The sequence below is a fragment of the Colletotrichum higginsianum genome, chromosome 9 (assembly GCF_001672515.1).
Source record: "Colletotrichum higginsianum IMI 349063 chromosome 9, whole genome shotgun sequence".
NCBI lineage: Eukaryota > Fungi > Ascomycota > Sordariomycetes > Glomerellales > Glomerellaceae > Colletotrichum > Colletotrichum higginsianum.
The window spans coordinates 2,193,257-2,219,245 of NC_030961.1; the positions used below are offsets into that span (position 1 = coordinate 2,193,257).

Below are 25,989 nucleotides of genomic sequence, written 5' to 3' on the forward strand. Positions count from 1 at the left end.
CCCGATACGTCCACCACCTGCCCGTACATACATCCGCATGCTCCCCCCGCCGATTCTAGTATCCGACACCTTCAAACATCACTCTTCCACACCGCATCCTCACCCTCAGCACGCGCTGGTCCTCCGATCCTACGTCCTAGCAACTCGTCGACTTCCATTTTCTCTCTGATGGCAGGGCCAACCTCCCCGGGCGCCGAGGGCCCCACGTTTGCCCCGCCGCATCTCCCTGCTGGCTGGATTGCCCAGTGGGATGGTTCGAGCAAGAAGTACTACTTTGTGCAGCTTTCTACTGGCGTGTCGCAATGGGAAACCCCGACCGATGCCGCGCCCACGGGCGCGACGCCTGCTCAACCCTCCGACCATCCTTACGGCGTTCCGCAGCCTGAGGTCATCACTCATCCCGACGGCAGCCAGACGGTACGCCATGCCGATGGCACCCTCGAGCCCGTCAACCCCTCTTTGCCTCCCGATACTACAAGCACAAGGGGCATCGACGGCCCATCGGGTGACCGCGGACTTGGAGTATGTCACCCTCGGCCCTCTTCTTCCCTGTCCACGCGTAGCCTGGGCGTTTTCTGTCGACTTAGGCGCATGTGAGTTCTCTTGACGTTCCTCTGCTGACTCGACCATCTTTTCCGCAGAGCATGGCCATGAACGCGCTTCTCGGAGGCAAGAACTCGAACCACGGCTCCTCTTCAGGTAACCAAAGCAGCTCGAGCCCTCTCGGCGGCCTCGCCAGTCAGTTGATGAGCGGCATCGGCGGACACGGCAACAGCCAAGGCGGTAGCAGCAGCGGAGGCAAGAGTTCCCTGGGCAAGATTGGCAGCTCTTTGGCTTCAAGTCTACTCTCGAGTGGAAGCAAGCCGCAACAGGGGCAACAGCAAAGCTATCATGGCAACCAGTCTTCGGGCCATCAGCAGCAACATGGAGGTCTTGCCGGATCTCTCATGGGAGGCGTCGCCAACATGTTCGGTAGCGGCAAACAAAATCATGGTGTATGTCAGGGCGTAGGATTGCATTCGGCGCGCATTGCTGACCTCAACCTATAGGGCAACGACTTCGGATACTCCAACAATGCTTCTGGGGGCGGTGGTGGTGGTGGCGGCGGCGGCGGCTACACCGGCCAGGCCCCTCCCACCTCATACCAGCCTCCTGGTTCCTCTTCGCATAATCAGCACTCGTCTGCGCCATCGGGTGGTTCTTACCACTCGCCAGCGCCGAACCAAGGCCAGAATCATTCCCAGCAATCATACCCTCCTCCGCCTAACCAGTACCCCCCTCCGCCAAATCAGGGTCAGCCTCATCAAAACCCATCTTACGGCGCGCCGCCCCAACTATCTCACACTCAATCATACCCCCCTCCGCCTGCCGGCGGCCCTCCATCGTACGGCCAACAGCCCAGCTATGGTGCCCCCTCGAGCCACCAGCACCAGCAACAACAACCGCAGTACGGTGGTTATAACCCGGCCACATACAGCAGCGGCGCTTCCCAAGGCCCTCAGACCGGAGGATACCCTGGCCAAGCGTCCTACGGCAGCAATCCGTCTCAGCAGACGCCCAGCTACGGCAACCACTACTGAGGGATGCTGCGACTAGCATAGTCGGACAGTGCAACAGAGCCAGGTGAGGCGTGTCCCGATTTCCGGCGTCTTTCCAGCGCCTGGACTCTGGCACTCTGCGTGTTCATACTCCGCTAATTAGACATGCTCGAGGAAAATGCAGGGCATGTCTGTCGGGAGGGTACTCAGATTGTATATCCTTCCTTTGCATCCTTGGCTATTTTCAGGCGGGGATGCGTGACGTATTTCGGGCGTCTGTTGTTGCAAGAAAGCGTGGAATCGTTTGTACGCAGTGGAATCCCCCTCGTTAGAAGTCCTTTCGTTCCGAGCAAGACATGAATGCATGGAGATGGCGACGCGATACGGTAGTTTCGTGTTCACATCCTCTTCTTCTTTTTAGCCGACTTGCTTTCAGCGGCGAGCACAGGCTGAATCCAAACAAGAATGCGTCTAGATAGAAACCAAGCCAAGATCGCCACGACGACGACGTAACCGAGAGTGGGCAGCAATGATCGTGGCAAAGCATTGAGCAAGAATGGGTCGAGTATGAGGTCAACACTAACGGGCTCGACCTGTGTCATGAGTGTGGCGTTGTCCGTAAAGTAGTCTGCTGCTGCCTGAACCCGGACAAATAGCAGCGATGCTTCATACTCGTGCTTCCTTCGTTGCGACGGCTTGTCACCGTTGCCAGAGTCGACTTGTTCGGACTGGCGCGAAAATGCGTCGTCTGCCAGCGACGAAATCAACTCGGGCGTACCCCATACTGTAGGCAGCTCGAAGACGTTGAGAGTGAAGGCCGTGGGTTGCTGCATAGAATAAGCATAGAACGCCAAATAACGATGAATCGGACATCGTCTTACTGTGGCCGCCCAGCACACTCTCAGTTCATAACGCTGGCCTTGAGTGAGATTGGTGATAATTAGCCAAGTGGTCGCTCCAAAGGGCGAGTCTCCAGATGGGAATGAAGCCTTCAATTTGAGTCTCTTGTTCCAGTCATCAGGTGTGAGAACATCCAGTCGAAGGTCCTCAATTGTTGGCGGTGTAGTCGGGACGTTCACGGTCTCCGGACCGAGGAAGATGGCCTTTTCGGTGTTGGCGTGGGCGACGTCGAGGCAGCAAGCCAGAGCGAGGGCGGCGACGGCGAATGTAGACCGCATGTCGGCTGCAGGTTGTTGACGCAACAACCGGACTCTAGAGTTTTCTTGTATAACCCGAGAGGGACCACGTCTGCCTGTGTTAGCGCCGTGACGAGTGGGGATTGTTGCTGTTATTGTTATTGTTGATGATGGTGAAGACCAATCGACCTTGGTGAAGTGAACTGTCTGATGGTGTGGTGGGCAAAGGCCAGGAAGTGCTTTGGCAATGCGCTTCGGAGAAGAGGAGAGAGACAGGGGCTTGTGAGCAGCCTGACTGGCTGGCATTGAATTATTTTCTTGGTTTGCGGTTCGGGGCTGCCTGGCTATCTCACACCATCCATTCCTTCTGTTCCCTCCAGGTGCTATCTGATCTGTTCCGTTTTCTCTCGAGTCTAGGCACTTGTCTTGGGTCTTAGGTTTCCATGACACAAGAAACAAGAAACATGCATCTCGAACGTTGCGGCAGGCCTTGTGTTCCCGCCGCCACGGTTCGGTGATGGGTCCGTTTCCACTGCTCAGCTGAGTACTAATTCCTGAATCCTGGAGCCTTGGGGGGTGAGCGGAACCCCCTTTTTGCCTTTTGGCGTTGTCACCTCCCGCCTGGATTGAGGAAGCACGGCCTCGACCGAGATTGACAATCATAGCAACCTATCTATTAATTGGATGAGATTTGGCCGACGCTTGAAGGCATCGATCGCTAAGTCTAACGCTGTTGAACTCTGGTGAGTAAATAAACACTATTTCGGCTGGTCGGATTAGCCGATCCTGCCTCTCACCCGATATGGCCTTTTCTTCATCTCGCTCACAGGATGAACACTTGCTCTTCTTCAACGGACGTTTCCTGTGCTTATTCTTTTCTGTACCAGCGGCCACCCACGTAACTCCATGTGATGAAGATGTACACGTGGCGCAAAACTGCCCTGACGAAACTACCTATCACCCAAATGTTCCTCTCGCGCAGGGAAACGCAGCACGATTGGGGATTGAATGACCCGGGCTTGAAAGCGTGGTTCCGACTCTTCCACGCTCCTACCCTACCTAGCTTCCCTCGCCTCCTCGGGGGTTTCTCTTCGTCTTCTTTGTTTCTCTGCCTCATGCATTACAAGCTGTCACTGCCTGGCATGGGCTCGGGGCCAGCGAAGTGCGGTGTACCTTGCCGGCCAATGGCAAACGAGCCCGCATAGCACTTTCACAGTGCAGATGTTTCTTAGCGCAAAAAGGGGCCTGTACCTGCCGAGTCTCCACTGGTGAACCAATAAGACACCCCCGGTGCCTCCCGGCGTGCGCTCCTGCCATTCGCCAGTCTCGTCGGCGACAACAGATGTTGGCAGACGCGCTTACCAATTCGGGGCTGCTCATATCAACAAAACTTCTCTGCACGGCCCCTGGCGCACCAAAATTTGTACCCCACCCTGGCTTCTGACCACCTGAGGAACCCGGTCCACGTCCTAAGGTCCCGCAGGTCCTGAGGTCTCCAGTCTCCAAAGCACCAACCAGGACCAAGCAACTACTACCACCACCACTAAAAAAGACAGAAGCACAAGCCGGCCCAGCACCACCTAATTATTCTTTCCCTCCACTTTGCCAGGCCTAACCTAACCTCCTCAACCTCCTGTCCGACATCCTCTCGTGATAGCTGCGAACCCAACTTTTTTGCTTGCTGTCCGCCTCCTCGAGTCCTGCTTCTTTGCTCTCGCACATATTTCCAGTCGCTAGCCCTATTCTCGCTCGTCTTCCAACCGCCATTATGCGTGAGGTCATCAGCATCAACGGTAAGCAAACCCTCATTTGTTTTGATCCCCTGACCCCACGCGTCCTGCTTCGCTTCACCGCATCATGGCCACCTGATGCCTGCTTGCGGTTACTGCCGTCACCTACCACGACGACATGTCTGTTCTTCAGGTCTGTATAGTTTACTAACTCCAATGTCTAGTCGGCCAGGCTGGTTGCCAGATCGCCAACTCCTGCTGGGAGGTTTGTTTACCTTGGTGTTTTCTCAAACCACATTGTCGTCGAGTCGAGCCAAAACACACCCCCAAGAAGAGGCTTCTTGTGATGGCGACACTCGACGACACCGTCCGACTTCGCCCGTTGTGGTATCTGATTGCTAACGGTTCTCCGCCTGCAGCTTTACTGCCTCGAGCACGGTATTCAGGTAAGCCACTAACCCGCCTGGTCGTCTACTCGCTCATGATACTAACGCGCATCTCGCCGCCAGCCTGATGGATACTTGACCGAGGAGCGCAAGGCGGCTGATCCCGACCATGGCTTCAGCACTTTCTTCTCCGAGACTGGTATGGTTTGGTCCGACGAGCCCTGAGGTATCGGTCTGTCGTGTGCTGACGCAGACAACTTTCTAGGCCAGGGCAAGTACGTCCCCCGTGCCATTTACTGCGATTTGGAGCCCAACGTCGTCGACGAGGTCCGCACCGGCCCCTACCGTGGCCTCTTCCACCCCGAGCACATGATCACTGGCAAGGAGGATGCCTCAAACAACTACGCCCGTGGCCACTACACCGTCGGCAAGGAGCTCATCGACCAGGTCCTCGACAAGGTCCGCCGCGTCGCCGACAACTGCGTCGGTCTCCAGGGCTTCCTCGTCTTCCACTCCTTCGGCGGTGGCACCGGCTCTGGTTTCGGCGCCCTCCTCATGGAGCGCCTGTCCGTCGACTACGGCAAGAAGAGCAAGCTCGAGTTCTGCGTCTACCCCGCCCCTCAGACCGCCACCTCGGTCGTCGAGCCTTACAACTCTATCCTTACTACCCACACGACCCTGGAGCACTCCGACTGCTCTTTCATGGTCGACAACGAGGCCATCTACGACATTTGCCGCCGCAACCTGGGTCTTGAGCGCCCTAACTACGAGAACCTCAACCGCCTGATTGCTCAGGGTATGTGGCAGCCTCTATTCCTCCCCCCATTCAATATCGCAAACTAACGAATATTTGTAGTCGTTTCCTCCATCACCGCCTCCCTCCGCTTCGATGGTTCCCTCAACGTCGACTTGAACGAGTTCCAGACTAACTTGGTTCCCTACCCCCGCATCCACTTCCCTCTCGTCGCCTACGCGCCCATGATCTCCGCCGCCAAGGCTGCCCACGAGGCCAACTCCGTCCAGGAGATGACCATGTCCTGCTTCGAGCCCAACAACCAGATGGTCAAGTGTGACCCTCGCCACGGCAAGTACATGGCCACCTGCTTGCTGTACCGTGGTGACGTCGTCCCCAACGACGCCCACGCCGCTGTCGCGACTCTCAAGACCAAGCGCACCATCCAGTTCGTCGACTGGTGCCCTACTGGCTTCAAGCTTGGTATCTGCTACCAGGCTCCCCAGATGGTTCCCAATGGTGACCTCGCCAAGGTCAGCCGTGCTGTGTAAGTTGTGCCCGCACTACCCGAACGTATCGAATGTGTGACACTGACAAGTATCATAGGTGCATGCTCTCCAACACCACTGCCATCGCTGAGGCTTGGTCCGCTCTGTCGACCAAGTTTGACCTCATGTACTCCAAGCGTGCCTTTGTCCACTGGTATGTTGGTGAGGGTATGGAGGAGGGTGAGTTCTCCGAGGCTCGCGAGGATCTCGCTGCTCTGGAGCGCGATTACGAGGAGGTTGCTGCCGACTCTCTCGAGGGCGAGGAGGGCCTTGAGGCTGAGTACTAAGAGCTGTATATCCTGGCGATTGGATGCGGATCAAGCTGCGAAGCAATACCCCGTTTCTTCTTGGGGCGCTGGCTTAGGTGTCGTGGGCCTTTATATTGAAGCAATCCTGCGAGACCAGTGGCGTGTTTACTTCAGTTGTTAGAGTGAGAAAAAAATACAACTTTAATGCTACGTGGATGGATCACGCCGAACGCCCAGGAATATGTGATGTAATGCCACTGTGCGCTCATATTCCTAGTCTGCCCATCCAGCCTTCGTCGGAAAGCTACTGCTTTACAAGCAAGATGTCCTTTATGAAATACGACCAGTTCGATGCCAATATGCACAGTCGTCGTTGTCTTTTCTCTTTCCCACGTCTTAAAGATATAGTACAAGTAGTGTCTAGAGCAGGGGGCGGAGGAGTCAGATGTGCATGGTGGCCAGGATAGGATGGGAAAGGTGCCCGAGCTTGTTATGGGGCCTCGTCGGTGCCCATTTCCGCACAACAGAACATGGAGTACGTACCCCTTCAAGGTAATCCGTAGGTGGCTTGGGTTTCATTGCGAATTAGCCAGGCTGACGACCTTCCCCAGCACGTAGTCGGGAGAGAGACCAGCCCAACACCCAGCTTACTACAGGACCAGTGTCCAAACGCGAGTTTGCTTCTCTTCAACCTATCTCTGGACCATAGGGCCGGGCACAGCATCTGTGCACACAAGGTAAGGCACTGGCTGCATCCTCTCCTCTCTTGTCTGTGACCTGCTGTTGACTCTGAAGCCAAACTCTCCTTAGGTAATAGACTCACTGTTGATTATCCCCCAGCCCCCCGGAGGCTCCAACGAACCCGACCGACGACCGACGGCCACCGATCGCAAGCCGGTAGATACCATTCCAACCTGCGCACCACAATCTCTCCTGCTGCACGGAGCTCCAAGTCTCCAAACATGTCTGCTGAGGGTGTCGATGCGGGTGAGTTGCTCTCCTAGAATAATATGGCGCTTGCGCGCTTGAGGATGTACAAGAGCATGGGGTGCTGATGACAGTCGGGTCCCACAGCCGCGCCGAACCTCAACCTAACACCGGAAGAGAAGCGTCTCTATGGCCAGCTATTCCGCCAAGCCGATACCGAGAGCGTAGGTGTCGTCACTGGCGAGACCGCTGTCAAATTCTTTGAGAAAACTCGATTGGACTCTAGAGTACTAGGAGAGGTAAGGACGACTGCTACGAATGCCCCGAGTCGGCCACAGTAGCTGATGCAAACAACAACAGATATGGCAGATTGCGGACAAGGAGAACCGAGGCTTCCTGACCCCAGCAGGCTTTGGGCTTGTTCTGAGGCTCATTGGCCACGCACAAGCTGGACGTGAGCCGACGACCGAGATAGCCCTTCAACCGGGACCACTGCCGCGCTTCGATGGCATACCTCCACCGGCGGGCCTCGCTTCTCCCACTGCTCCTCCCGCAGCTGCTCTGCAAGCTCAAGGCACTGGCGGAGGTCCGATCAGGATCCCGCCATTGACACCTGAGAAAGTCAACCAATATGCCGGATTGTTTGAGCGCCAGCCGCTGCAGGCGGGCAACCTCCTCCCAGGTGACGCAGCAAAGTCTATATTTGAGAAGTCGGGGCTGCCGACCGAGGTGCTTGGCAGAATCTGGCAGCTGGCCGATACCGAACAGCGCGGAGCCTTAGTCTTGACCGAGTTCGTCATCGCCATGCATCTTCTCACATCCATGAAGACTGGCGCCCTCAGAGGCCTTCCCACCATCCTTCCAGCAGCTCTGTACGAGGCTGCAACCCGTCGCGGCCCCCCCGCGCCCAGACAATCGCCCACCGGCACCGGTCCTGTTTCTGCTATTCCCAGACAGCTCAGCGGCTCGGCCCAATTCCGCGCCGGCAGCCCTCTTGGACGGCCGCCCATCACCGCGCAAACGACTGGCACCCCCGCAAGCGACTGGCTCATTACCCCGGATGACAAGGCTCGCTTCGATGTCATTTACAATGATCTGGACAAGACTCGCAAGGGCTTCATCACCGGCGAGGAGGCCGTCCCTTTCCTGAGCCAGTCGAACCTCCCCGAGGACGCTTTGGCTCAGATTTGGGATCTTGCAGACATCAACTCCGAGGGTCGCTTGAACAGGGAAACCTTTGCCGTTGCGATGTACCTCATTCGGCAGCAGCGTATGAGGCGAGACGGCTCCGTCTCCCTCCCGACAACGCTGCCCGCCAACCTGATACCCCCCAGCCTGCGGACCCAGGCGCGGCCCCAGACGTCAGGCTCGCCCTTTGATGCGCCTCCCCAGCCCCAACCCCCAGTCCCGGCTCCCGCCCCGGCGCCCAAGTCTGCTCTAGACGACTTGTTTGGCCTTGACACACCGCCTGCTCCCGCCCCTGCGCAAGTTGCCCTGTCGACGGGCGGTTCGAACGCGAACGACCCGTTCGGCTCCGGCTCGGCTGTCCTGGCACCTTCTTCCCCTATCCGGCCCTCGCCCACCGGAACCCAGTTCAAGCCATTCGTACCCTCGTCGTCCTTTGGCCGTGGACTCACTGTTCATTCCACAGGAGACTCGAACTCGGGCAAACCTTCCGCTCCCTCGGCATCCGAGGACCTCCTGGGTGACGGCGACCCCGAGGTCAGCAAGAAGCTCACCAGCGAAACTGCCGAGCTTGCGAACCTGTCAAACCAGGTGGGCTCACTGTCGAAGCAGATGCAAGAGGTTCAGGGCCAACGTACTACGACGCAGAACGAACTCAATCAAGCCAACTCACAAAAGAAGAACTTTGAACAGCGCCTGGCGCAACTCCGTGCCTTGTACGAAAAGGAAGCCAAAGACGTCGAGGCTTTGCAGGTACAACTGAACACCTCGAGAAACGAGACAAAGAAGCTTCAGGCCGAATGCATGACGTTGGACGGGACCTACAGGGACCTGCAGACGCAACACCAGCAAGTCTACGCCGGACTTCAGGCTGACCAGCAAGAGAACGCAAGTCTCAAGGAGAAAATCCGCGCTTTCAATGCCGAGATTGCCCAGCTCAAGCCTCAGATCGAGAAACTCAGGTCCGAGGCGCGGCAGCAAAAGGGTCTTGTTGCCATCAATAAGAAGCAGCTGACGACGACTGAGGGCGAGCGCGACAAGCTTCAGTCTGAATTGTCCGATCTCTCCAAGAGCAATGAGGAGCTCTCTCGCCAAGTGAACACCAGTTCGCCCGTCGCGTCGTCGGCCCAGGTCGGAAGCCCTACGCCCTCCACCGCCAGTGGAAACAACCCCTTTTTTAGGAGAACGGCTAGCACTGACATCATGAGTTCATTCGCCTCGCCGCCGCCTGCCAAGCCTTCCAGCGGTGACAAGTCCTTTGATGATGTCTTTGGCCCTGCATTCCCCCCTGCCGGGTCTGCTAGCACCCCACCGCCCGCCACATCCTTCAAGCCGCAACACACTGGTGCGTCGACTACCAGCTTGGGCTCGTTCTCGACACCCCCAGTCTCCACGCCACCCAATGTCAGCCGCCAAGCTACGCTCGCAGCCGAGCCTCCTGCTCCTCCAGAATCGAGGCAGATCAGCTCGAGCTTCCTCCCCTTTGCCGACGCAAATGAATCCCTGAGCTCGTCTCGGGCTGTCTCCCCGCCTACCTCTCGAGCGGAGGATGGCGTTGAGACTCCCCAGGCGAGCTCATTGCCTGGAGCGTTTCCCCTTGAACCTACGGCAACGGGTCAGAGCACAGCTTCCACATCGACCGCGAGCAACAAGGAGCCCACAGTCCAAGACGATGCGAATTCGTCGAACAACGGAGTGGCTGCTGTGCCGGACAATGCTGCGGTGGACGCTGACCCGTTTGCGGCCATGGGCCCGAACGATGCCAAGGCTGATTTCGACGATGCCTTTGCCAGCTTTACCAGTGCACACCAGAGCTCGGAAAAGTCTGGTGCTGACGCAGCCAAATCGTTCTCGGCTTTTGATTCCGAGTTCCCGCCCATATCTGAGCTTGACCGAGAAGACGATGATTCCGACACAGCAAGCGAGGGCGGTGGTTTCGGCGGCGGTTTTGATGACGACTTCGCCCCGGCGTCCCCCCAAGCGAAGAAGACGGAAGCCCCTGAAGCTCCCAAGGAGGCTACTTCTCCTCCACCTGCCGCTGCAGCTGTGGCACCTGTCCCCGCTGCCCAAGACGAGCCTGCGCCTGCGCCTGCGCCTGCGCCTTCTGTTGCCCCAGCCGCTGCTCCCGAGGTCACGGAAACTACTATTGCACCCGTCGCCCTCGCCGCACAGCCTGCGGTGCCCACGGCGAAGTCTTCCTTCGATGAACTTGACGACGACTTCGAGGGTCTCGAGGATGCCAAGGAGGGCTCGGCCGACGACGACTTCCAGACGATCTCTAGGTCCGGCCTGGATGATTTCAACCCTGTCTTTGACAGTAGCCCGCCACCCAGTCAGGCCAAGACCGAATCCACAGCGTTTGGACATGAGAGTAGCTACGACTTTGGATCAGTGTCGCCAAACCCCGCCGCAGGTCTTACTGCCGGAGCATCGGCGAAGAGCGCAGGAGCCCCGGAGGCACAGGACTGGGATGCCATCTTCGCCACTCTCGACTCGCCCAGCGACACCAACGCAAACCCCACCGCAGGTGCTCCCGCCCCCGCCCCCGCCCCCGCTCCCCCGGCCGAAGAGACTCGTCCGGCCCCTGGCAGAGCTCTCACTCAGTCGGGTGAGCACGATGACCCGATCCTGAAGAACCTCACCAGCATGGGCTACTCGAGAGAGGATTCGATTCTCGCTCTGGAGAAGTATGACTACAACTTGGAGAGGGTAAGTTGACGTTTCCAGGGCATCGCATTTTTCATCACGGTGACGGAACTGACGGTTTTCTCTCAGGCTGCCAACTATCTTGCAAGCCAATCATGAGGTTGGCAGTGAGACGATCGAGTAAGAAATAACAGAGACGCAAACTGGAGTTCCTGGGAGGCAGAAGTGGCGTCAAACGCCCCATGATAGCAAGCGTCTCATTTTCTTCGATTGGCCTAGACGAGATACTTTGAAAGTTTGCCAGCTGTTGAGAAACCTTACCCGCCCCTTGTGCCCCTTGTGCCAGGCCACCGCGGTTCGGGGGGGGGTTCTTTTTGTTGGACTACTTCAGCAATTAATGGCAATTCAGTGCATGTAGGATGTACATGTTTGATTCAACACTAGCATAGCAACGTTGCCGGACTTCTTTTAACTTCCTTACCCCATCATCACACCATTAGGATTTGAGGCGGAACTCGTGTTCGTGTTCCCTTCTAAAAAATGCCCACAACGACAACAACACGTATTCCATATGGTGAAACCGGTTCCTCTTTACCCAGCAGTTTGTGACTTTGCATGATGTAGTAGATCTTGATCTTTGATTCTTTTAGAGCCTGGCCCCTGAAGTACCTACCATAGGGTCTCATGTCCATGCGCCAAAACGCGCCTGTGGCGCACTTGTCTCCGTGGCATCATCTGTGCCGTCCGCGTGTATACTTGAAAAAAAATTGGAAAGAAAATTTTCAACATCAGGGTATGGATCTTTGTCCCTCTTTTGTGCTTTCATAGGATGCCGAATTACCAACTCCATCTGTCCCAGAACAGTCCGCTTCTTTTCGTCTAATCAGACGACTTGCGGAACTTGTTGACGACGCGTTCGATGCCGTCGCAGCCCTTTTTCAGGGTCTCCATCTTGGGACCGTACGAGAAACGCACAAAGTGGTGGCAGGGGCTGTCGAAGAGGTCACGACGTCTCGAGGGGTTCAGGTCGAAGAAGATACCGGGGACAACAATGACCTTCTCCTCCAAGCAGGCCTGGAAGAAGTTGAGGCCGTCGGCGATCGGGCCGGGTAGTCCCTCAAGGTTCAACCAGCTAAGAAATCGTCAGTGTCTAGCTTGCATGCGTGGCGTTGAAAATTGCTCACAGGTAGAAGGTCGAGTCAGGAACGTATTTGATGATGAAGCCCATCTCGCGCAGTCTGCGAACAACATAATCACGCTTATCCTGCGTAATCGTTAAAACTGTGTCATATCCAAGGGTAGTGAACTTGACGTACGCGGAAATGCTTCTGGAGGAAGACCATCTCCGCCTTGACCAGGGTGGGGTCGAGCATGGGAATAGCAGCCTCCTGGAAGGGGTGGTTGGCACCACCATCAAGGTAGCTGCCACACGAGCCGATGCTAAAAACAGAAATTGTGTTAGAACGCCCATTTTCAGTTCGGCATCACTTCAACTTACGCCTTGATGTACTCTGTTCAGTGTTGTCAGCAAGTGTACAACAAAATTGAAAAACGCATTCACATACCCTTGGGGCCAAGGATCCACGCGATACGCCAGCCGGGAAGTCTGAAGCGCTTCGTCAGGCCGTCGATGATGAGAACGTCATCTTCGTCGACATCTTCGACGTTCTCGGCGGCCGAGATGGTGTTGCCGTCGCAGTTGCTTGTGTAGTTGTAGCCAGAGTAGAACTCGTCGCTGATAAAGGTGGCACGGCCACGGCAGATGTCCTGGATCTCGGCCAGCTCGGGGTTGGCCACGACACGACCGGTAGGGTTACGGGGGTTCGAAGTCAGAATAACGGAGGAGCCACGGGAGATCTCCTCGGCGATGCGGTCGGGGTGGATGTGGTAGCCGTCCTCCTCGGCCAGGGGAACAGGAATGGCAGAGAACTGTTGGTTTGGTGTCAGACGTTGTCCGGTGTTATCTTTCGATGGGAGCACGTACGTTCTTGAAGAGGGACAGCATCTCATTGTAAGCGGTGTAATCGGGCAAGAAGAAGGAGAGGTAGGAGTTGCCAAGAACGGCGGCGATCCGAATCAGGCCGGCGCGACCACCGGGGACAATTGCGACGTTCTCCCAGGTGTACTTGCTGTCCTTGCCCTCACGATGCATGACGTTGTAGAGGTTGGCGACAGCTTCGCGAAGCTCCTTGATACCAGCAGTAGGGCCGTACTCGCGTCCGGCCATCGAGATGTCGATAGTGGTGGGTCGGGGGAAACAACCGGCGATGTCATCTTCGACCTCGGGGGCACCCTGACCCAGGTTGGCCCAGGAGTCGGGGTCCTCAAGGAAGCCATACTCAGAGGCGCGCTCGGTACACCAGACGACACCGGTAGAGGCTCGGCTGGCATCAAGACCAGCATGGGGTTGATGGCCCTCGTGGGCGTTGCGGAACTGTCTGTGAGTCTTGGACTGGACCTCTGGGGACAAGACGTCAGCATCGTCGAGCAATCAAGGTATCGCCATTGGCCTAAAATAGCCAAGTCATGGATGTCATCGAGCTTGAGTTGGAGCTGTGTGGGGAACGAGGGGCAGCTGCTGGAGACGCAGCATTGGAGCTGGGATCGAGCATTTCAGCTCCGACCCCGCACCAACACCAGAGACGGCCGACAAGCTTTTCCTCCTCATCTTTCTGCTACTTGGTCGCACAGCTAGAAAACTGACAGGAAACAAGTACACAGAATGATGCTATTCGCGCACCTCGAGTTGGATTGATTGATGGAAAGAGAATGGAATTGGATTCTTACCATTGCCTCCGATCTCGCCGACACTGAAGCGTCTGGGCTTGGGTACACCGGTGTGCCGGTTGATTGAGAATTTGCGGTTGCTGAACATCTTGGCGTGTTTGCGCTCAGCTGCAAGTAGTGCGTCAATGATTGATACCAGTAGGTAACAGCAGCTGGAAGCAAGAGGAGGGGGGGACGAGTTTTGTAGTACCTTGTGTGAAATATCAGTGGCCCCGTTTGTTTGTTTATTCGCCAGGCTGGGGAACAATCTGGGGAAGGTAAGGAGGAGAAAGAGGTAAGAGATAGTGAAGCTGAAAACAAGAGGGGGGGGAATTGCTCCTCTCCGTGTCTAGGTGAGGCGGCGAGGGGCACACAAAGCGTCTTATACAGGGAAACTTGGAAAGTACGAAAGGCTTCTCTTCACCGGCACTTGGGGCACTGGCGTTGGCTTGGGAATCCCTGCAGGATAGGAATGCAGTCCTCATGCAGGCTCTTGTAATAGTGGGGGTTCGGGGCGCGATAGGAACGCTGATAGGCTAACAAGCTGCGTTGTTCGTCGTTGAAGATGGACCTGAAATTGTCACTTGACGAAGTTGGGCGGATGGTCACCGAGTTTCGCAGGCGTGGCAGGAGACGAGGGGGGATCAAAACAGGATGAACAGATCCGGATGCAAAGTGGAAGCAAACAGTGGCTGCGTTTGCAATTTAGCCTCGACGGCCCAGTGCCGCTTGTGCCGTCTTCAGAGCCCAATGAATGGATGGACCTTTGCTACACGTGTATCCGTACAGGACAGGTCAAGAGCAGCAGGATTCGGTAAGAGAACGACGCAGAGCGGCGCTCAGAGCAGCGTGGCGCTCGCTCTTTTGTTTACGCTTGGTACATTTAAAAGGAAGCCAGTGCCGGTGCAAGCCTCTGTCCGTCTCTCTCTCCCTCCCTCTGCGGTTGATTGCCCCTCATCTGCCCCTCGTCACCCCTTGTCCGCGATTCGGGTCGGTATCACCACAGTACGTAAAAAAAGCGGTGTCTAGAGTCAGCGTCCTGCCCCAAAGCGGATCTCTGCATCATCTTCGTCGTTCCCGGCAGCGATTCGTGCCCAACCAGTGCAGGTAGGCAGACGCCCTCGTCCGAGATAGAATGCGACCTCATAGGGGGGGAACTACCCCCATTAAGCAGACTCCAGCATAGGGAGAGCAGCGCATCTTCTTACCTCTGGCAAAGCTCTGGCAGAGCAAGCATCGAGGGCCCCTGTGAATGTTGCGCAGACAAATCTGGATCGTTTGACTCCTGGTCCAATCGCGGGAGACGATTGGCAGGGTACTCCGGTCGAGGTGGGCCTTCCACGGCATTTTACCGGGACTTTCAGGACGCTTGAGTTCTCGTCGTGGGTCGGGGCACCCGATCAACAAATTTGTCAGTTTCCAGGGTGTTTGTTCTGTTTCTGGACAAAGTCGCAACTGCAGAGGTATGTGCCTATGGAAGGAGTTGATGTTTACATATAACAGCGAGTTGTCCGTCACACGTCAACCAACACGTCTGCTCCACGGGGTCGATGCCAAAGGAGGATTGGTGTCGGGCGTCGACGATGAGCTCCGACTCCAACCCGACTGACGAAACCGGCGACGGCGAAGTGCAGAGTTCGTTGGAACCCCGGGTGCCGAGACCCTAGCGCCAGATGTCGACCCCGTATAATTTTGAGATTCGCGGCCCCTGGAAACGGAACACGGCCGAAGTTGTAGGCCGGCCGAGACACACGTGACCTTGCCTTTCCTGGCCGGACGCACCCTCCCCCTCATCGCCGCAACCGGGTTTGTAAAGGTTGCCGTCGTTCAGTAAAGCTAGGCAGATGCAAGTCACCCACTTTAGGGAGGGAGGCAAGCCACGTGCAAACCACCTGCACGAGGCAGAATGGTGGGCTGCCTTGCACAGCCCGCCCATACGCTTTCTCAGCCCCCCCAGCTCAGCCCAGGTAGGTGCCTACGCTGTGGCACTAGCCACAAAGCCACAAACAGCTAAGCCTCAAAACATGTGTCTATCTTTGTAGTCTTCAGTCAGAGCGCTACTGCTATGTCAACGTGGAAGGCATACACTGATTGATCAAATAAGCCCATAGGAATACAAGAGGCAAAAGAAGTGTCTAAGGGGTCCAAAGACCCATTTCTGGTATAAAGATGAAGCACTCCGAAGTGATTCACAAGTGTCAAGGGCTTTAAGGTAGACCATTGCACAAATATTCCAACCCTCAAGGACAGAATACACAGTCAACAAAATTCCAAACACCTCTTTGTCAGTCCCATATATAGGTGACTGAATCAGGAATTAAGTTCATTTATTTTCAGGTCACTGCAAACCTTCTTCCAAGGAAAGAAGACACTGCATCACCTTCCACAGCTCCAATTTACTACTTAAATCAAGTTGACGGCGACACCAGTCTTATCCCTTGACCATGCCTCACTTCGAAGAGCCGGCACCTGCCTATTCCTCATCGTCCTTCTATAACGAATACTCACGACCTGAAATGTCTAAATCATTTTTTGGCTCCTTCAAAGATAAGCTGTCCCGCAAGTCGACTTCGTCTTCCCAGCAGTCAAGGCACGCCACGCAGTCCAACATGACCCGAAGCAACAACCCTTTCGCCGGCCTTTCGCCAACTAAGCAACCCAACTGTGAGTCCTGGCCCAGCGTTACAGTGACTTCCCCGACGCCGACCAGTAATTCTCACTATCCTCCAGCCCCCTTGCAAGCCCCTCCCGCCTACACTGCGACGGCGCCACCTCAGTCCGGCGACAACTACCTGGCGGCACTAAGTAGCCCGGCTAGAAGTCCATCACCGGCCCCATCCAACGCCGGTTCCGTCATCTCTGCCTCCGGTATATCAGTCTCCACGCCGGAGGACCGCTACGCCTTCTTGTCGTCCTTCGACACCATTTTCGTTGTTGACGATTCGGGTTCGATGTCCGGCCGATCTTGGCCCGAGGTGGAGAACGTCCTCCACGCGATTACTCCTATCTGCACGTCCCATGATGATGACGGCGTCGACCTGTACTTTCTCAACCACAAGACGCCAGACAGCGGCAACATCAAAACTGGGAAAGCCAGCGGCGGCTACTACGGTATCCGCCGCGCCGAGACAGTCCATGAGATATTCACCACGGTCCGTCCCAGAGGCGGCACACCCACTGGTCAGCGCCTCCACTCCATCCTACGGCCTCACCTGCAGCTCCTTGAGCAGAGCAAGGGCGACTTCGAGAGCGTCAAGCCGATTAACATCATCGTCATCACCGACGGTGCACCCTCGGACGATGTTGAGTCTACTATCATCTCTGCGGCCAAGAAGCTCGATAGACTCGATGCCCCTATGCATCAGGTCGGCGTGCAATTCTTTCAGGTCGGCAACGAGCCCGGCGCCCGTGAGGCGCTTCGAGAGCTCGACGATGACCTCGGTGATAGAGTCAGCGGCGATCTTCGTGACATGGTCGACACTGTCACCTGGGAACACGGTACCCAGGGCGTGCTCACAGCAGACAGCATCCTGAAAGTGGTACTCGGCGCGGTTGTCAGACGTCTCGACCGCCGTCGTACCAGTGGCGAGAGTCGTCGCTGAAAGTGGCCAGCTGCAGTCCTTCTCCTTCTTTCCTTGCGTTCTTGTTACTCATTTCAGGCGTTGATGGCGTTACGGCCGATAAAACAGGCATATTGGCCCTTAGCAAGATGACCTGGGCCAATACTAGGTAGATACCCACGATAAGTTGTCCGAAATGCCCTCACGCATAAAAAATGGGCAGACATGCATAACTCACGCCGTCCGGCGAGGTCTCTTCGGCCTGATGCACCTTCCGAATCAACGTAGCAGTGTTCAGTAGCAGATTTCAGGCATAAACAAAAAAATATTGTTCTTCCAGATGAGACAAAGTGATTAGTTCGGCAGGAGAAGAAAAAAAAAGGAGCGTGGGGGGTGTGGCCAAGTTGTAGTTCCCCGTGTCGGGACGCCCGTTGAGTTGATCCAGAAGAGACAAAGAGAAACGGAGGAAGGGCATGGAGGTTATGGAAATGACCAGAAGCCACTACTTTTGGCAACCCACGGACGTCAAGGGTGGGTCCACCTTCAAGTCATTTGTGAACATCAAGAAACCCCCAACTACAGCTCGGCATCTCAAGGCTCTAACTCTCGCTCAATCTTACTCAAGACAAACTCACAAATACGAGACATCATTACCCAAATGAGACCACCGGTTGGGTACATCCCACGCCTGTACGCGCCTCTCGTAACCCTGACCCGCCAATCATTCCGACCGTCGCCCGCCCTGACCGCCGTCCGCGCCGCCACCGCGACGACGAGGTCGAACAGCAGGACGAGCACATCATCGGGAACCCAGTCGAGGACGATGGGGGCACCGGCGCCAGCAGCAGCATCAGAAGCCGCCAACGGCTCGGCGGCGGCGGCGAGTGCTGCAGGAGGAAGAGCAGAGACCCAGAATCAACCGTTGGAGGATGGTAGCCACCACGAGCACCACCCCACGGAAAGCACGTCACCCGCCCCTGAAAACACGACATTCAACGCCCCCGCGGCGGACGACAGCAACACCGATTCTAGCCAGCGCCAGCCTCACGCTCAGCGTCCGACCGAGCCTGCTCAGCAGAAGCAGCCCCCTGCTTTGCCGCCGCTTCCCGAGCCCTCGTTGTCTGGCGGTAACTCCGCGGGAGGTGGCGGCAGCGGCAGCATCACCCTCGACATGAGCGGCGGCGACGGCGCCTCGACCAAGCTCGACCACTTGGGGCCCCTGGTAGTCAACCAGGACGGCACCATGTCGCGGATCGGCAACTGGGGCGAGATGACGGAGATTGAGCGTCGCAACACGCTGAGGATCCTCGGCAAGAGGAATCAAATCCGTCTCGCGGCCCTCAAGGGAGAGCAAGGCAATGGCGCTGGAAACGGGGCCAGCCGAGGCTGAGAACTCGATCAAGCGCGAATCGAGACCTCATCGGAAACGGTGAGTGAGCTCGAAAGGATTTTCTCGACGATATGCGAGAAAGTGGACGCCCCCCGGAGGAGTCCAAGGGCTGGGACGAGGGTGTAGGGCCGAGTAACACTGCTGTATATGGCAACTACGCCAACCCGAGGAAATGAAGTGTCTCCATTCTCCAAACCTCCGTCCTATATGCTCACAACCTATTCTCAAAACGGCCCGGTTCCCTATGATCCTCGTCCGTATTGTCCCACGTCGGGCGGCCGTCCCATCCTGTCCTACCCCACGCCGTCTTTCGAGACTTACCCATCCAGCCCACCACTCTCCGGAGAGAATATGTCGTTATGGGTTAGCGGATTTTGAGTTTTTCTCCCCCCCCTCCTCGCCTTCCGCGTTCTCATGTCTGTCTGCTCCACGGGGCCGGTCCAACAGGCAGTAGGGGTCCCGCAGGTGTAGTGCAGTGTGGCCCGAGTACGGTAACTCGGGCGGAGCTACGTCCCAGCGGGTTTTGCTTACCAGTTCTTGCCCGTTCCCAGTGAATGGGAAATGTCAGCACGATGAATCACGGAAGAGGAGGTGGGGAGGGAAATGAAGCCAGGAAAATGAGTGATAGGCAACCCGGCGGTTCTGGCTTGCCCTTCAGACAAAACAGGGAAGGCCGGGGGTGCCTGTGCAGATTTGTCGGGTGAACTCTACCTTGCGGGGACCGTATCACGCCTTCGAGTTGCGGGATGTTGAGACCTGAGTCACTTTCAACGGCAAGAAAGCTTCAATGTCGATAGCCTCTCTGGTGAGATGTTTTGGAAGAATTGCCATAGTCGACAGAGGCAAGGTAAACAAACCCATCGATATAAGTCATTGCTGTGATATACTCTATCACGGTCCCCAATCATGAGTTCGTGCAGGTATATGTCTGAAATCTCATCACATGTGTGCCGGTCAACAAAAACAAAAGACGCTCAAGAAACCCGCCCGTTCTTCACACCTCCCGTCTCCCATCCACGACCCCCAACCCACAATAAGTCTCGTCGTCCCTCCACGGTATCAAACTCCATCTGGTACCAGAAAACCCCTATGTCTTGAACATGAAACGCTTTGCATACAGGCGTTAGTCGGGAGGGGAATGCCTCCGAGAAATGACCATGTCTTCCCCCAGCCTACTTTGCCTCCTCCGCCTTTACAGAGCCTGAAGATGCCGCAGTCGACTTTGGTTGCTTGTTCTGGAACTCTTTGAGCATGGAAGCGATGTCTTCGTTGCCCTCGTTCTTCTCCATGACGAGGTTCTTTAGCCAGCGGTTCTCGGTCTCGAGGAGGTTGATGCGCTGCTCGAGAGCGGAGACCTTGTCGGACATCTCCTTGGCGCTCTTCTCGAGGGCCTGTTCGCGCTGCTTCTTCTTGATGCGGAACCTGGCAGAGGCGGCCGTGTTTCTCCTGCGCTTGTCTTCCTCGGCAGCGACGCGGGACTGCTCCTCGAAGCTGTGGCCGGGTCTGCTAACGCCGTTCAAAGACTCAGGGGTTCTGGTCTCGGTGGCCCTCGGTGTAGGGGCGCCATAGTGGTGGTTCTGCTGCTGAGAGACAGGAGGAGCCGCGTAGGTGGATTGAGGGTTGGGCTGGAGGGGTTGAAGGTTACCCAGGCCTTCGGCGAAGGGCGGAACGCCCGAGGCAGGGTAGGGGTTGGTAAAATCGTGGAAGTTGAATTCGCCTGTCATTGTTCATGGTCAGATGGATGGTTCAAGGCAGGAGTTATCAGTTCCTGGCATCGTGGCGTCGGCGAGACGGCGGGATGAGGGGGGAGACGGGCGGATAGCGCTTGGTCAAAGAAACAACCGCATCGACGAGCCTAAATGCTAGAACAACCAGACCGTCGACCGTAGCACTTGCTTAATCGGTATCGGATGGCGGCTGCCCAGATGGTCGTTACCCCCCTGCTAGGGTCGATGACGATAAGTCACGGGGTATTGCACCATTCCCCGGCAATTTGTAAGCTCCAATCCTGGAGTCGCGCCTCTACCTCAACAGCGCAGGCCGGCAACCTGCATAAAAAGCAGCAGCAGAACCTCCCAATCAACATGTCCGAATGAAACATGGACCGCGCATGAACAGGGTGGGGTAAGAAACGACAGATTCGAAGGCTGGTGATAAGGCGGTCGCATGTGCTTGGCTGCGACCCTGACTGAAAGTTGGGCTGATCGCCGGGGACTGGAGGTTAGAGTTCAAAGAAGCCACTTGACTCGCGAGTTTGAGCCTTGATTCACCACCAGTTTGCCAATAGCCCGATGGCACACACATAGCTGTGTGCTGGCCAAAAGCTTTTTGTGTGTAAAGAATCCGACTCCATCGGTGAGATAAATCAAGGTGTGTTGGGTAAGATTCTGGAAGGAGGTTGAAGCAACGAGTAAACGCATGACGGGTCTGGGACGACTGAAACTCGCAAAGAGATCCAAGATCAACTCGCGAGAACGCTGCCATAAAATCAAGATGACATAACCGAAATTCTCGTCTCACCTGGCATGGAAAAGTCGACGTTGAAATCTCCGATGGGCGAGGTCAATTCTTCGGTAACGGCGCTAGAGGGAGCCTGGGGCTCGACGGTTTCGGGCTTCTTGGCCGATGCCTGGTAATCGGTGTGCTGGCCGGTTTCGAAGTCGAAGAACTGAGTGTTGGTGAAAATGGCGAGGTCGTCCTCGAAGGTGAAGTTCTCCTCGCCAGCGGCGGGCTCCTTGACGGTATTGAGGTCGCGCAGGTAGCGAGACACGTTGGGGGCACGCCCACCGCCGGTGCTGGTGTAAGGCGACATTATCGCGAGGCCGGTAAGGGCTGTGTTTTGCGAAATCGGTTTCTTCCGGTCAAGGCGAAGAACAGGCAGAGGAGCGAAGGGGCTCCGTCGAAATCGACTCCAGAACGAGGACGTCGAGTTGTTTTGAGGTTGTAGAAAGCTGGGTCCCTGGGGTCAAGGACGGCGGCGACGGCTTTCGGATGGGTAGGGTGGGCTCGTTATGGCCGTGCTGGAACCCCAAGCAATTCAATAAAGTGCGGGCGGTGTTCGAGGATCGGAATCGATTCCAACTTTTCGGCCCTGAAGTTAACGAGGATGGAGGGGCAAAAGCGGCGTCGGGTCGGGTAGAAAGATGTAAGACGACAAATGGACGAGGTCGCAAGACGTTGAATGTGTCGGTGGGATGATCTCGTAGCGGCTGGTTGGCTGGTTCGTGAGAGCGAGGTTCGTCTCAGTCGCGGGCTGGATTGCTGCGCATTTCAGGGTGAAGTGGATGAGATGGGGGAAGGGGAGTCAAATTGGGCGAGAATGAAGCCTTTGTTCGGAGGCCCAGGTGCGGACACAGGCCGAGTGGATAGTATTAGTCAACTTCTTTACCCGACAGCGCGACTTTCTGTGCCCCCCTCCTGGAGGGGGGCCCGACCATGCTCCGCGGTGTTGGCTTGCTGCGGCCATTGGCCGATGGTCTGTTCATTTCCCTGCAGACCACCCCACGCATCTGTGTGCCGCCGCTGCAGGCAGGGCAGTCCACTGTCCAGCAATGTCCAGCAATGGAACATCTGGAAGTGGGGTGGGCTAGGCGTTGGTACACTGCGAATACGCTACCAGGCATACCAGCACACACCGGGTCTGGAACCTCCACCCACACGCAACTAGTATGTCCACTCCCACCCTCTCAAAGTGTTATTGTTAACCTTGCGGCCACCCGGCTGGACGAGTGCAGAGTACCGCCGACATGACTGGTAAGAAAGCCCGAGCTGGGAGTACTCGCTACCGCGGTGGCCAGATGAGCCCCCACCGGCCGATTAGCGGGCCCGTGCTCCATCGAGTCTCGTTGCCAATCACATGCGGGACTCCCACGTTCATGCTAAGCTTCTACATGTTCCAACAATGGCAATTCGGCCAAGGGACAGCGGTAAGGCAGTTCAGATGGCTGTACCCTCGTAACCTGCCTTCTTTCCGAACACCCTTTCCGTCTGCCCTTGCCGGCTCGCTCTCAAGGGGACCACAGTGATGAGTGATGAAGGATGGGATGAGCCTCTTTGGGGGGGGGGGGGGGGGGGTGCAGCCTCTTCCCCTCCCCTCTTCACCCCATCCGTCATCGCTCATCCACGCTGCAACAACGAATCAATGCCTTGCTAATGCGCTGATGCCTCGCGGTAATTGCGCATCTCTGGCCTGCCAATGCTCGCTTTTGGTCCTGCATACAATTGACGTCTTTCATTCTCATTTTTGGCTGATCGACATGTCCCAAGGGCGTCATTCCTTGCTGGTACACCAGAAAAGTCTTTATTGTCCGAGGGAGACGACTGTGGACTTTCCCTCTCTTTTCTAGTGCTCTCTCTCCCAGAACTCACAGGACAAGCCACGACATTTTGACAAAAAATTCATTGCTCGATAAAGTTTTGTGCGTATCTGTACACAGTATCCGTAGGCCGACATTAATTACGTTGTGGCTTCACCTAATAACACTACGCATCTTGTTCAAGGTGGTACCCAGCACCGGCGGTAAATTCAATACCCGCGCTACGACTTAACAATGGCTGGACTTGGTCGGCACAACCAACCACGTTGCCCATTAGTTGAGGCCCATAAAGGTCAAGCGTTGTCGTCGTCGACGATGAAATCCCGGGACCGCCATGACTCGGATGGGTCTTGTTTGGGCTTGGTCGTGGGTTTGGGGCGCCAACCTTGCCGTGTTTCTTCCTGGCGTGTCTGGGCATCGTCTTGAGGAAGGACCCTTAAATCTGAATTTCTAAGCAACGCTGCAACCCCCTCCGACACTCGGAAGCACCACCGACCTTGTTCGGCAAGTAGGCCCGACTATGCTAGCAGCGCTGCGATCTGCAACTGGCCAGCGCCACCCCATACAGGGAGTTTACCGCGCTGCCTGGCCCTTGGGAAGGACTTGACATGGGGATATGGGGATTGGGAGTTGAGTTGCCAACTGTCATCGTCAGCCTGTCATTGCCACGGCACGGCTTGTGCAAACCCCGACCTAAATTCCGTCTTCCACTGTCAGCATTCGTTATTGTCGCTAACCTGCTGCTGCTCGCTGCCTTCGCCGCCGGCTGCCTGGCCCTCGCCTGGCCTGTGCGTAGGTATCGTCAGATCAAGCACACATGCACGCAGCACATGACAGTGATGACATGTCTAGCTGAGAGACAGGGACTTACCTAATCCTCGGATTCTGTCTCCCCTGCCTTGCCTGCCTCCCCCCCCCCCCCTGCTCAACCTTAACAGCGTCTTCCACATCGAGGAGCCACTGCCCCGTGCCCCTCCGATTAGCGCGACCAGAAACCCCATGCGAAAGAGCCCGTGCACCAATGCTGTATGCGAATCTGCGACGCGTCAACAGCGAAGAAAGGCCGCGTCTCAGCTTACCATACCTCAGCCTCAATTACCGGAATAAGTAACGAGAGCCTCAGAATCACCGCATCCTCTCTGTCAACATACGTGAATCCACAAGAACATATCTTCGACCGGGGTTAAAGCGTCTCTCGACATCACCATCACATTGCGACATCTCGCATCCCGTTGCAATGCTTAGACTTTGACGGCTATGGCGCGTTTCTCCATCCCAACAAAAGGACGCTTGTCGTCAGATGTGCGGCTTCCGCCTACCAACTCTGCGGTTCAGAAAGCTTTGAGCCGACTGCCTCGTCCCTCTTTGTTGGCATTGGTTCTCGAGTGGCTGAGCGACGACAATTGTCAGCTGTGCGCACCGCTGCTGGGGGACGAGGAAGACGACGATGGACTTTACCCTCCCGCATCGTCGGTAGAGGAGCTACGAGTCATCTATACGGACCTACAGTACAGGAAGGGGTCCAAGAGAGAGATTCTTGACCGCATCATAGAAGGCGACTGGCAGCATGGCCTGACTCTGTACCAAATGGCACTGGCGGATGCTCAGTATCTCCAAGATCACCCTACATCGCAGAAGTGGACCGCCTATCGCATCATGCCGCTGAAGGAGGTTTCATATATGGACGACGAGGAACAACCTCCGGAAGTCGACATGGAGTCTCTGACACTCCCTCGTTTCCATCCGTCCTCCTTCATTCAAAGTCTCCAAGCTCACGTCTTGCCTGACGTCAAAGCGCATTATCATTTCCACCGGCCCCAGGGGCTCTCTCTCTCAATTCTGCGCATTTTCATCATCGAATCTCCCTACAGCACGAGCATGACACATTTGGGCAGCAGTCTAACACCAACGGACGCCAGTTTCGACAGCTCACGGACTCTCTACATTGCCTTTCCCGACGCATCACCATTCGTCTATCTATCAAAATCCCAGACTGTGGGTTCTCTAGGAGCTAGTGAGTCCAAGAGCTTCCGCAACCTAGTTGTAGAAGGTATACCAAAGGCACTTTCCCGGCCCCGGGAAAGGTATACTCTCAAACCCACCAACATTTCCACCAAGAACCTAGATGCACTGCTGCATGTTCGAGGCGTTGGACGCACAAATGCGGCCGGCGGGGGTTGGGACATTTACGCCGATAAGAAGAAGAACGAGTCACCGCTTGACACCATTTTACCAACTCCGCCATTATCAGAAGAATCATCGGACGACACGCCAGAGCTAGCCGGCAAGACAGGCACAAAAAGAAAAACGGAACGTGTTGATGACGCCGAAAAGTTCCACAGAAGAGCTCGGCTGTGTGCCCAAGCGAGGTTCGGAGAGACAGCTAGAATCGATGATGGACTCGGTATCGAGCGTGTGGACATCGTCATTGAAGACCTTTTCCCCTGCAGCCCTCAGAGTGGGCTAGTAGGTGACGATCGAGGCCCTGGCGACGAGACAAATGGCGAAAGGAGGAAGCCGAAGGGTGGTCAACAGAACAACTTCGAGATGTCCTTTGGATATGATTCGGATGCTGAGGAGAATCCGCCTAGGCAACACGCAACAAATTGGGCTCCGAACGTCAAGCTAACATTTCACGGGTCCCATGTGTTTGCTGGTATGCGGCAGCTGGTAGAAAACGGCATTATTGACGGCGAGCGGATGCCGGGATGGCTGACAGGCGAAGAGGGTGTCACGGTGGGTGCCGTCCGGCACGGGAGGATTAGGGGGCACAAGGGCTCCGGCTTATGAGACAATGACAGCCTGTGATCATTATCGAGTGAATCCCTGGGAGGCCTGGTCATTGCTCCGAGCACTTGCAAGCCTTCAAATTGAGCTTGA

At 56.2% G+C, this 25,989-nt stretch overlaps 9 protein-coding genes across 9 annotated transcripts; 6 read left to right on the forward strand and 3 right to left on the reverse strand.

The window, feature by feature from the left end:
• Positions 1 to 168: 168 nt before the first annotated feature.
• On the forward strand, positions 169 to 1,580 carry CH63R_12876 (WW domain-containing protein; the record flags this gene model as incomplete). Its single annotated transcript, XM_018307850.1, has 3 exons — positions 169 to 522; positions 642 to 995; positions 1,050 to 1,580. 3 exons carry the CDS (start codon positions 169 to 171, stop codon positions 1,578 to 1,580), a joined length of 1,239 nt encoding a protein of 412 aa, XP_018152267.1.
• Positions 1,581 to 1,936: 356 nt separating this feature from the next.
• CH63R_12877 (uncharacterized protein) lies at positions 1,937 to 2,716 on the reverse strand (the record flags this gene model as incomplete). The annotated part of the gene is made up of 2 exons (XM_018307851.1): positions 1,937 to 2,365; positions 2,420 to 2,716. The coding sequence occupies 2 exons, from the start codon at positions 2,714 to 2,716 to the stop codon at positions 1,937 to 1,939; spliced, it is 726 nt and encodes a 241-aa protein (XP_018152268.1).
• A 1,726-nt stretch (positions 2,717 to 4,442) lies between these two features.
• On the forward strand, positions 4,443 to 6,358 carry CH63R_12878 (tubulin alpha-B chain; the record flags this gene model as incomplete). Its single annotated transcript, XM_018307852.1, has 7 exons — positions 4,443 to 4,467; positions 4,629 to 4,669; positions 4,824 to 4,850; positions 4,914 to 4,989; positions 5,056 to 5,586; positions 5,647 to 6,070; positions 6,130 to 6,358. 7 exons carry the CDS (start codon positions 4,443 to 4,445, stop codon positions 6,356 to 6,358), a joined length of 1,353 nt encoding a protein of 450 aa, XP_018152269.1.
• A 923-nt stretch (positions 6,359 to 7,281) lies between these two features.
• CH63R_12879 (UBA/TS-N domain-containing protein) lies at positions 7,282 to 11,236 on the forward strand (the record flags this gene model as incomplete). Its single annotated transcript, XM_018307853.1, has 4 exons — positions 7,282 to 7,306; positions 7,394 to 7,545; positions 7,607 to 11,140; positions 11,207 to 11,236. 4 exons carry the CDS (start codon positions 7,282 to 7,284, stop codon positions 11,234 to 11,236), a joined length of 3,741 nt encoding a protein of 1,246 aa, XP_018152270.1.
• Positions 11,237 to 11,956: 720 nt separating this feature from the next.
• Positions 11,957 to 13,952, reverse strand: CH63R_12880 (Aminotransferase class I and II; the record flags this gene model as incomplete). The annotated part of the gene is made up of 7 exons (XM_018307854.1): positions 11,957 to 12,209; positions 12,262 to 12,341; positions 12,394 to 12,517; positions 12,576 to 12,588; positions 12,643 to 13,006; positions 13,062 to 13,537; positions 13,865 to 13,952. 7 exons carry the CDS (start codon positions 13,950 to 13,952, stop codon positions 11,957 to 11,959), a joined length of 1,398 nt encoding a protein of 465 aa, XP_018152271.1.
• A 2,335-nt stretch (positions 13,953 to 16,287) lies between these two features.
• CH63R_12881 (von willebrand factor) lies at positions 16,288 to 17,445 on the forward strand (the record flags this gene model as incomplete). The annotated part of the gene is made up of 1 exon (XM_018307855.1): positions 16,288 to 17,445. One exon carries the CDS (start codon positions 16,288 to 16,290, stop codon positions 17,443 to 17,445), a length of 1,158 nt encoding a protein of 385 aa, XP_018152272.1.
• Positions 17,446 to 18,061: 616 nt separating this feature from the next.
• CH63R_12882 (von willebrand factor) lies at positions 18,062 to 18,793 on the forward strand (the record flags this gene model as incomplete). Its single annotated transcript, XM_018307856.1, has 1 exon — positions 18,062 to 18,793. The coding sequence occupies one exon, from the start codon at positions 18,062 to 18,064 to the stop codon at positions 18,791 to 18,793; it is 732 nt and encodes a 243-aa protein (XP_018152273.1).
• A 1,172-nt stretch (positions 18,794 to 19,965) lies between these two features.
• CH63R_12883 (Basic region leucine zipper) lies at positions 19,966 to 21,605 on the reverse strand (the record flags this gene model as incomplete). Its single annotated transcript, XM_018307857.1, has 2 exons — positions 19,966 to 20,510; positions 21,314 to 21,605. 2 exons carry the CDS (start codon positions 21,603 to 21,605, stop codon positions 19,966 to 19,968), a joined length of 837 nt encoding a protein of 278 aa, XP_018152274.1.
• Positions 21,606 to 24,366: 2,761 nt separating this feature from the next.
• On the forward strand, positions 24,367 to 25,899 carry CH63R_12884 (Chl4 family chromosome segregation; the record flags this gene model as incomplete). The annotated part of the gene is made up of 1 exon (XM_018307858.1): positions 24,367 to 25,899. The coding sequence occupies one exon, from the start codon at positions 24,367 to 24,369 to the stop codon at positions 25,897 to 25,899; it is 1,533 nt and encodes a 510-aa protein (XP_018152275.1).
• Between the last annotated feature and the right edge of the window lie 90 nt (positions 25,900 to 25,989).